Source organism: Arachis hypogaea, chromosome 13, assembly GCF_003086295.3.
Source record: "Arachis hypogaea cultivar Tifrunner chromosome 13, arahy.Tifrunner.gnm2.J5K5, whole genome shotgun sequence".
Classification (NCBI taxonomy): Eukaryota; Viridiplantae; Streptophyta; class Magnoliopsida; order Fabales; family Fabaceae; genus Arachis; species Arachis hypogaea.
In genome coordinates this window covers 22,418,975-22,430,481 of record NC_092048.1, presented here as the reverse complement: position 1 = coordinate 22,430,481, position 11,507 = coordinate 22,418,975, and the positions used below count along the sequence as shown (strand labels likewise).

General features: G+C 26.5%; 1 protein-coding gene across 2 annotated transcripts; it reads right to left on the bottom strand.

The window, feature by feature from the left end:
- Positions 1-5,426: 5,426 nt before the first annotated feature.
- On the bottom strand, positions 5,427-7,201 carry LOC112737668 (CASP-like protein 1C1). 2 transcript variants are annotated; one of them, XM_025787657.3, is made up of 4 exons: positions 7,079-7,201; positions 6,701-6,894; positions 6,500-6,602; positions 5,427-5,941 (listed from the first exon to the last, which is right to left on the bottom strand). In XM_025787657.3, exons 2-4 carry the CDS (start codon positions 6,862-6,864, stop codon positions 5,708-5,710), a joined length of 501 nt encoding a protein of 166 aa, XP_025643442.1. In that variant the 5' UTR covers positions 6,865-6,894; positions 7,079-7,201; the 3' UTR covers positions 5,427-5,707. The 2 variants fall into 2 exon arrangements, with proteins under 2 accessions (XP_025643442.1, XP_072069471.1); XM_072213370.1 differs by lacking the exon at positions 7,079-7,201 and having other exon boundaries at positions 6,701-7,022.
- Positions 7,202-11,507: the final 4,306 nt, after the last annotated feature.

The following is an 11,507-nucleotide window of genomic DNA, read 5'->3' as shown; positions in this document are numbered from 1 at the left end:
CTTTGAAAATTGTGAAGTTGGAAATTTGGAAAAAAAATTTCTTGATGATGATATTTTTGAATCACCAAATATGACAACTCTCTGACCACAATGATCCGAGAAGGAAAAGAAAAATTACCATGATTTGGGTAATATATTGTCATAAACAAATTCGATGAGATATCGAAAATGAATACGACTAAAAATATTCAACAAAATGTCGAAGATCCAATAGTTCGACAAATAGCCACTTTGCCTCAAGAGGTCGAAAACAAATACTTGGGGGCATTTCTTATGTCGAAGATAATTTTTCTTCGATAAATTGAAAAAAAATTATTATCCTTGACTCTTCAAGAATGACATGATGCTTCATAATATTTTGTCATGCACTACATGAAAATATTTGTGAAAATTTGTACAATTTATGAAATTGATCAAATAATTATTTGGGGCCAGTTTCAAATTGATCAAGCCATTGAAAATCAGTTTCGACAAAGAAGAGCTATCGAGGTTGGATGGATTAAGAATTGGCAAGAGTTTAGTGATGGAGAAAATGAGAGAATATCAACAGCAACAAGCGATGCAGTTATTTTGGTCGAAGCTGTGATAGAAATACCATCTTTTTGAGATCGAATTGGTGGTAACCGAGGTGGTCGACAATTGGATCGAGTTAATACTGGTGTTCTTTTTACCTCTCGTTGAGGGGCAAAATCTTCTCCTTTAAATCGAATTGTCTTTCTCGGGGCAAAGCAGTTAAAATTCCATTTCTAAAACTGGATTCAACTATGTTGATGAGGAATATTTTGAGGAAGAAGATGAAAAAATGGCAGATACCGTCGTAAAAAATATTGAATAATAGTAAGTATTTATATTTTCTTCCTTCTAGTCGAAAAAATAAATATTTAGGGGGCATTTGTTATATCGAAAATGAATATTTTTCGATAAAGATGTTATTGAATTCTTTGACAAGTCAATGTTCGACAAGTTTATACTTTGATCATTGCCGAAGTGCCAAAATAATATTTCGATCAACCTCCAAATACATGTTACAATTAATTTTGGATTGGAGCCGTTAGGTACTCTATTAGTAGATTGATTCAAGTGTGGAAATCAAGAGACAGACTCGACGGAGGTCAACTATGTCGAAGAAGAGGTCAGCAGGTCTTGAGACATCGAGGTTAAGGTGGGATAAGTACTTTTCGAAGAATATAGATAAGTCTTATCGGAGATGAGTGATAAGTGAATATAATTGATGACAGTTATTCACATTATACAAAGAGTGGGAATAGATTGATGCACGTGGAAAATAGTGTCGATGGTGGTTAGAAAACTGAATCGAAGACAAAGTTTCAATCTCTAAGGTGCGCAAACAGTTATTTAGCAAAGCTAACTGCCAGAATGACGTATCAGCAAATAATTGGACGGATTGGCCTATAAATTGACAAGACGCAAACGAAGAAAGGGTTGGAAAAGAAACACTCACACCCACTCACATCCCCAGCAACTTTCTGAGTCAATCAAGAGTCTTTTTTTGAAGGGTTCCTTCCATGTCTTTACTTTTTATTTAAATTCTCTGCAACTTTTTTTTCCATGCAATTTATCTTTCTTGTAATGTTCTTTCTTTTTCTTTAAATTTAGCAACTTTTACCCTTTTTTGTCTTTATCTTTTAATTTACCATTTATTTTTCCAAACACTTTTTCTTTTTGTAATTTGATTTTCCTTTTATTCAAACCATTTAAGTTTTATTGTTTATTTTGAATTTCTGCAAAACTTAATTCTTTTTTCTTTGTCATTGTCAAAGGCATAGATTTTGATGCAAATAAAACTGGTACCCACAAAAGAGAAGTAAGTTTCGCTCCAAACCATTAAAATCGAACTACCATTGATTTGTTAAAAATCGACAAAACACCTTGTCATTCCTATTTTCTATATTTATCTCTCTTCTTATTATATAAAAAAGATACAAAAATAATTTAGTGTCTAACTTTCTTTTTTAAAATACTATATATTATATATAATTTACAAAAAAAAATGGTTATTTTTAAAATTCTCAAGACATTTTATAAATTTTATAATTTTTAATTTATATAAATTATAGGGTAAAAAACGTATATGAGTCAAGGGGAGTTCAAAATTACCTAAATCCGCCAAATAAAATTCCGATACATCATTCTACCAAAGAACAAATGAATGTAATTCGAATCAATACAATTCGAATTAGATTTGTATGTAATTCGAATTGATATAATTCGAATTACTTGAAAGCATTGACAACACGTAATTCGAATCAATATGTCACGAATTATAAACTTAGAGTTCGAATTATATCAATTCGAATTAGTAGGGAGACGTGCTTTGAAGGGAGTTCGAATCAAGTTGATTCGAATTACTCCCTTTTCGTAACAAATTCTAATAAATTTTTTTAATGAATTTATTTAAATTATAGTACAAAAAATATTTTATTCTATGCAAAATAATTTTAAAAAAATAGCTTAAAAAATATTTTTTAAATTATTTTGCATACAATAAAATATTTTTTTTAGTATAATTTAAATAAATTTATTAAAAGATATTCATGAGCTATCAAGAATGGGCAGAAGAGTATTGTATAAAGTTCGAATTGTTCACCGTATAATTTGAATAAGGCTTAGTTTGGTAAAGCTTTTACTTTTTAAGAGTAGCTTATGAAAGTTGTCTTTTAAAAGACGACTTTTTAAAAGGTACAGCACTTGCGTTTGGTAAAATCACATTAAAAATAGTTTTTAATAAGCACAAGTACTATAATTATGTTTGGTAAAACAACTTTTAAAAATTAAAAAAATATAATAAACATATTTATAACGAAGAATAATATTTTTTTTCAAATTTTAGAGACCAATAATTTAAATATTTATTCGATTTACTCTTTATATTAATATAAATAGAGTTATCATTAGTCAATAATAAAACTTGTACTGATACGTCTATTACCCATTTATATATATTGACTCACTTATACAATTCACAAAAAATGAGACACATATCTCAAGTAAAATTATATGAAGATTGTGTTAGAATTTGTGAAGGTTAGGTTGAGAAATTAGAAATATATGAGGATTCCAATGGCAATATAATGATAGAAAATATGTGTGGAAAAATAAATAAAATATATTTTTAATTGTTTTGTATGGAATAAAATATTTTTTTTTAATTTCTAAATTATTATTGACTATGTAGAGTACTTTATTTAAAATTTGAGTACCTAAGTCATTAGAACATTACAAATTTTTATAGTACTCCTAACATTTTTTAAGCCATTTTTTTTTTAAATCGTTTTGCATAGAATAAAATAATTTTTGTAGTATAATTTAAATAAATTTATTAACAAAATTTATTAAAAATATTTATTAGGGTTTAAATATTGTATTTAGAAATTAAAAAAAATATTTTATTCCATACAAAACAATTAAAAATATATTTTATTTATTTTTCCACACATATTTTCTATCATTATATTGCCATTGGAATCCTCATATATTTCTAATTTCTCAACCTAACCTTCACAAATTCTAACACAATCTTCATATAATTTTACTTGAGATATGTGTCTCATTTTTTGTGAATTGTATAAGTGAGTCAATATATATAAATGGGTAATAGACGTATCAGTACAAGTTTTATTATTGACTAATGATAACTCTATTTATATTAATATAAAGAGTAAATCGAATAAATATTTAAATTATTGGTCTCTAAAATTTGAAAAAAAATATTATTCTTCGTTATAAATATGTTTATTATATTTTTTTAATTTTTAAAAGTTGTTTTACCAAATACAATTATAGTACTTGTGCTTATTAAAAACTATTTTTAATGTGATTTTACCAAACGCAAGTGCTGTAGCTTTTAAAAATTCGTCTTTTAAAAGACAGCTTTCATAAGCTACTCTTAAAAAGTAAAAGTTTTACCAAACTAAGCCTTATTCAAATTATACGGTGAACAATTCGAACTTTATATAATACTCTTCTGCCCATTCTTGATAGCTCATGAATATTTTTTAATAAATTTATTTAAATTATACTACAAAAAATAGTTTATTGTATGCAAAATAATTTAAAAAATATTTTTTAAGCTATTTTTTTAAAATTATTTTGCATAGAATAAAATATTTTTTATACTATAATTTAAATAAATTCATTAAAAAAATTTATTAGAATTTGTTACGAAAAGGGAGTAATTCGAATCAACTTGATTCGAACTCCCTTCAAAGCACGTCTCCCTACTAATTCGAATTGATATAATTCGAACTCTAAGTTTATAATTCGTGACATATTGATTCGAATTACGTGTTGTCAATGCTTTCAAGTAATTCGAATTACATACAAATCTAATTCGAATTGTATTGATTCGAATTACATTAATTTATTCTTTGGTAGAATGATGTATCAGAATTTTGTTTGGCGGATTTAGGTAATTTTGAACTCCCCTTGGCTCATATACGTTTTTTACCCTAAATTATAAATTAATTATCATCTCAATTAATTCAATCTTTATTATTTTTATATAATAAAAAAATAAATCAATACATTAGTTTTGATAATACCACTCTATCTGTCATCATCAGTTCTACAGAGTCTATCTAGAGTCTAGACCACCGCTTAGCCTCCTCCCCCACAATAGTAGTTGCCACCTCATCCACTGCCATAACCCCTACCATCACCACCACTATTGTCGTTGCCTTGACACGATGACTCGCCAAATGTTGGAGTCTTAGTGTGTTCATGGACTGTATATTCTCCATCTTCTTCCTTTTTCAATATTAAACTTTAACAAAGAAAGAGAACAAGATTGAGAGAACCAAAAAATTAGGTAAAATTAAATTAAAAAAAAAAATTTGAATTTCAAACTGTTTTTGTGATTTTTCATCTGCCAAATTAAAAGAAAGAAGAAATGAAGGGAGAAGTTATCATAAAAAAACATATGTTAAACATCTTCTAAAAAAAAAAAAAAACTCTAAGCATAACTAAACATGAGAGTTGAGACAATTAGCTAATCTCTATGTAGGTATAAATCACTGCATGGCATCATGTGGTTAATGATGGATATATCATGAATTCAACTAACTGCAATCATCTTTTATAATAATGATATAGGATATGTAGATTTTACATAATATAGTTACAAGTTACGCTGATACATATGTGCATATGTGTGTGCAAAAATTGACAAAATATAAAAAATTTAATATATTAATTGATTGTTAAACAAACATTACTTATCTTCTAAAATTTATGTAGATAAAAAATAAAGTGGGTACTTCAATAAAGATTTTATCATTGTCATTATGTGAAAATATTTTATTTTGATTATTGGATGATAAATTGTAGGATTTAATTTTTATATGTTATAAAAATATTACTTTTATTTAAAATTGACCAAATAAATAAATTACATTTTTAAACAAAAATTATAATAAAAAAATATTTTTGATATCTTCATTGGAATAGTTGCCCAAAAACAAACCAGTAAACTTGCAAATGTATAGTAAATATAACACATACAGTCAAATACTCCCCCAAAAAAGTATCCAAAGTCTCACCTCTATGAAAATTAAAATACACTTATTAGAAACACAATTGACACTGTTGATTCATCAACTTATGATTCCACTCTTCTAGAAGACTATAACTATGCCTTATGTTCCAAGGAGCACCCTATTAATATTTCTTTGCACTATAATAATCCATCTCAGCATTTTCTCAAGATAAGGGGATCCAATACTCTATGAATGGAATTCAAAAGAAGAATCATGTATATGATCACTGCTATGGCACCAGCCACTAAAGCTCCTGTAACTTGATTGCAAAATTTGGGGACTGAGTTGCATATTGGTAGCCAAGCTGCATGGCTGTTTCCCTTCTTTCCAACTTGAGCTATGGCCAATGCTGCAGATATGCTTGACACAAGTAACATGGTGAACACCTGCTCATAGAAATCAACTCAATTAATGTAGTGCCTGTCTTCTCTCATGCATAAATAGTCTTTATGATATTCTCAACATTAGCTTAGTGATGTATCATAATTATTGCAAAGTACTATATGGTTTATATATATGCCATCTATTTCCTATGTATAATATTACCTTTTAGTATATATTTGGATAAAAGAGAATATGTCTGTATATCTTGATTCGAGAATAAAATATACTATATGACCATAAAAAATCAGCTACAATAGATTTGTATATAAATAAATGTGTTGTTTAATCTATATTTTTTTACTGATGACTGATTTAGTGACTAATTTTTTTGTATATTTTAACATGATTGTTCAAAAATACTTAAAAAATTAACAGGATGAGAGAAATACAAAGAGAGTAACACTTTTGTAATTATATACTATGCCATCTTTTAAACCATTTCGCAAGATAGCCTAAAATTCAGTGTTATGTACTTGACAATGGAATTGAGAAGCTCTTTGTGATGAGCCTAATTATGTGTTGCTATTGCTTAAGTAAGGAGGAGCTTTTAGAACATTCACCAGATCGGTCGCTACCGCGAGTCGCCAAAGAAAGCTTTCCGGAGGAAGAAAGAGGACTAAAAATCCATAAACTGTGACTAGAGAGTTTCCAATCACAAAGTACCTAGGAGAAAATTGTTTGGTCAGTTCGAATAGGAGGTAAGAAAATGGACGGAAAGGAGTATAATAAATTTATGAACAAAAGCAAAGGAAGAAACTCACTTGAAAGCAGGGGTATTAGTGTATTTTGCTTCAAATTGAAATACTAAGACACTAGCTTTCTCATGGCTAGTAGCCATGACAATAACTGCTGAAAGGGTTGCCCCAAAGGCCAAGAACCTTAACAGAAGGTGGCAGATTTTCCTTGCCTTGGTAATGGATTCCATGGTGAACCAAAAATTGGTGCAAAATGAATCCTATAAGGGTCAATGGAAAGGGTGAAATATTTAATAGAAAGCAAAGTAATTTGAATTTTTAGCATGCTGAGGTATACAAAAAAAGAAATATCGGGACCATGATTAGAGTTAGGAAGGAAAGTCAGGGATAGTGCACCAAAAATTCGTACTTATATGAATGTGTGATGTTAGGTGAAGCTTTTACCTGTCTATGGCTTCTATGCCACCAACTTGTTATGTTCTTTTTCTTCTTTTGCTGCTGTGGCTCCTTCTATGAGGTAATGTAAACAATTCCATTTTCATTTTATTAATTAACTAACCTTAGATTCTATAGGTAAATCAAGGTCATGCTAATATAGAAAACATAGATTAGTTGCAAGTCATTTTCGGTTTTATTTAACTTGTCGCTAGGTGTTTTATTTATAGACAATTGGATACTAGGAAAAAATTGGATTACAAGTTTTGCAACCTAAGCAAAATGAAAGAGCATTTGAATTTTCTTCTCGTGTCTTTTATCTTCTGTGCATGTTTTGTTTTTCCCTTTCAATTGGTTCAGCTTAGAAAGCAAGAAAAGATTTGTGGTATTCATTATTCGAGCTTCTCGTGACATGATTTGGAACGATTGCAGTGAATAAAATGTTAGAATTAAAACTCTATTTTTTAGTATTGGAGTTGCTCTTAGACCATCAGTAGGGAACTCATTCCAGTTCCTGTTTATAGCCCATCTATCATAAAAAGTAACTCCACATCAGCTTTTGCGTCATAAACAGTAAATGGGAACTCAAAGCATCTCTCTCTTCTCCATTAGGAAGAACTAACTTTAGTCCCTATTGTGGTCCCACTTAATTAATTAATTAAAATATTTAAAATTAATATAATTAAATTTTTTCAATAATATTATTTAAATTTATAAATTTAAAAATAATTCATTATTAAAAGATATTAATATTAAATAAATTCATATATAATAATAATACACAATATATAATTCGAAATTATACTAATTTATAGTTTTGTGTTTACAACTACTAATTTTAATAATATCATTAGCATTTTAAATTTTAAAAATAAAAATAACCAACTCAGCTAAAAATTATTTTATATAGTATAAAAATTAAATTTATTTTTTAATGTAAGTAAATTTAATTAATTATAATTTAATATAATAATATAAATAATATTCAATATTAATTATAATATAAATAATTAATATAAATCATTAATTAAATAAAAATTTAATTATTTAATCTAATTAATTATTTAATTAATTATTATTTAAATAATTAATATAAATTATTAATTAAATAAAAATATAATTATTTAATATAATTTTTATTATAATTATTACTAATTTAATTATTTAATATAATTATTTAATTATTTCAGATTTTATTATTTTTTTATAATAACTTGCCAAATAGCAAGTTATTATTGGTTAATTTGAGTCCCTGTTTAGAGGGACTCCCTTGCCTTGATCCTTGTGTTGGAACTCATTTCTTCTCCTCTCCAATGATTAGAGTTCCTATATGTCAGAACAAAGTGAAAGAGGAACTCACCATTGGAGATGCTCTTAGTTCTCTGATGACGCAGAGAATACTACCGTTCATAAAAGTAACATTTAATTTCAAAGACAGACACAGAGACATGGACATACTAGTACATATCTATTGTTTGTTTGTTGAGATTTGAGACACAAATTTTGAGTGAACTCGTAAGTACACAAATACGCACAAAATATATATATTTATTATTTTTCCAAAATGTTGATACAGATAGACATAATCAATTGGATATAATTTTTTACACTTTTATCTCTTATATTTTATACAATTAATTTTTATATTTTTATTCTTTATCAATTTTTTACATTTTTATCCTTTATCAATTTTTTATATTTTTATCTTTATTAATTTTAATAAAATATAAATTTTTCTAATTTTATTGTGTCTTATTTAACATTTTACCAAATACAATATATATATATATATCTTTAATGTCTTTATCTTTATCTCAAGAAAAACATAAATAAAACGTTGCCAAAATGTATAATTTGAATCTTTAATTATCTCTGCATTACCATTTTTAAATTTAGTTATTGTGCAATTATTTTGATCAAATTGTTTTTAAAAAATGTATAGTATGAATTTTGGAATTAGAAATAACTTTTATCTATTTATAAAATAAAAAACCACTAAAATTAAAATTACACACCATAAGAAAAAAGAATAATGGATAATACTCCTTAAAAAATGTTCTCAAGTTGTGTAATAGTTATTCTTCACATTAGCACAATTTTGCAAAATTTTTAAAAGTTTTTCATTCTTAAATAAAAAAAAAAAAAGAAAGACATAGAAGAGAAAAGAACGAAAGATTTCAATGGATGATTTTTTGTTATATAATATTAAATACTTGGTCTAATTATTGCTTTTTTTTCAGGTTGAGTTGTTGGGTTTCAAAATTCAAATTTGTTATAAAAAACAAAATACAAACCTTGTTTTGTGTGAGATTTAAATTTGGATCCTCCAAATATTACTAAAACATTTAACTATATATTGGACCATTTTTTATTTTGTTATGTTATTTGTCATTGAATTTATTTATGTGATGATAATGATTATATTTGCATGTAATATCAATTGTTCTGCTATGTATTATATTGTGACTAATATATAATTTATTGAGTAATAGCCACAACATACTTGATAATAATTATATTTAAAAAAATTATATAAAAATTAATAGATATATTTATAATTATTGTGAATAATACAGTAAATTTACCCCTACAAATTTATTATGTTATTCACATATAATTAAATTAAAATAAAAAATATTTTATTTCTTAATTAGACCATATGTATTGAAAAGTAGTATCTTGTTTTTTAATTTCGATACTTTAGTTGATATAATAAATATTATATGTGTTAAAGTTTTTGTTCACCGATAGATTTTAATAACATTATAATTCATATTTATTTTAAATTTTTAATATAACTTGCATTGGCATGTATTATCATATATTATGGATTTCGATGTGTCTATTTAAAGTTGAGTAATGTTAGCACGATTTATTATTTAAAACAATAAATATATCTAAAATTGTATCTGAAATTTATTTGTTAAATGGTGACAACTATAAGGAGTGAAAATATAAGATTTTTTTTTTTTTACTTATGGTGTGTAGAATTTGACTATGCTATTCGTACTAATGCTAGTACTTGGACCGAGGTAGCATTATACGAATGGTGGAAGAAATCCAACCGTTTAAATATAATGTTTCATTAAGTCTCATATCTCAACTAGTATTCATGGTTCAATTCTTGATTGTGAGGATGTCAAGAAATACATGAAAGCTATTGATGAACAATTTGAGTTTTTTAATAAGGCACTTGCAAGTACTCTAATGGCACAATTGTCATTCATAAGGCTTATTACTAGTATAAGAAATGTGTATGAGCACATCATGAGATTAAGGAACATAGCAACACAATTGAAAGCTTTAGAGGTTGAGATCTATGGCTTATTTCTAGTGCATCTTATTATAAATTCTCTTCCGGTCCAGTACGGGCCATTTAAAATTTCTTATAACATACATAAGAAAAAGTGATCTATTAATGAATTACTGGTATGCAAGAGGAAGAAAGGCTAGTTCAGAAATTTGGTGAAAGTGCATTGTTAGTGACAAATGAAGATGGTAAAAAACAAGCTCATAAGATAAAAGAAAAGAGTATTGCATTCCATCCTATGAAGAAAGAAGGCGCACTGTTTTTTTTTTTTTTACAAAAAGAAATGACACATGAAGAAGGAGCACCCAAAGTTTAAGGATTGGCTTGAGAAAAAAGGTACTAACCTTTGTGATCTTATTCCTTCAATGTGTTTGAATCTAATTTTGTTGAAATATGCTATGACATTTAGTGGATTGATTCTGGTACTGAAATTCATATTTCAAATACCATGCAGAGTTTCATAAAGAAAAAAAATAATAGGAAGTCAACTGAACATTTATATGGACAATCGAATGCGTTCTTATATAAAAAATATAGGAATATTTAGATTTGTAGTAAGTATTGGTTGTATTTTAGATTTAGAAAGAACTTTTTATATTTCAAATTTCTTTAAGAATTTTATTTCTTTATCCAAACTTTTAAAACAAGAATTATGTATAAATTGTTATGATGATACTATTGATATTATTAAAAATTATAATATTATTGGACATTATACTTTATTGGTGATTAATTCAAAGTTTATTTAGCTAATAATATTCCATCAGATTTAATGGTAATGCATGGCAATGTTATGAATGAAATTTTTTTTATGTTGTGACACTGTAGGTTGGGACACATCTCCATTGGAAGAATAAAAAAATTAATAAATAATAAAATTCTTAAACCTCTAAATTTTTACTGATTTTGATACTTGTGTAGATTGCATTAAGGGCAAGCAAATTAAAAAGTCTCAAAAAGGTGCTAAAAGGAGTTCTGACATTAAAAATAATTCACATTGATGTATGTTGTCTTGATATATTCCTAAATGGCCAAAAATACTTCATCTCCTTTATTGATGATTATTCACCATATATGTATCTCTATATGGTTCATAATAAATATGAGGCATTGGTCGCTTTTAAAGTT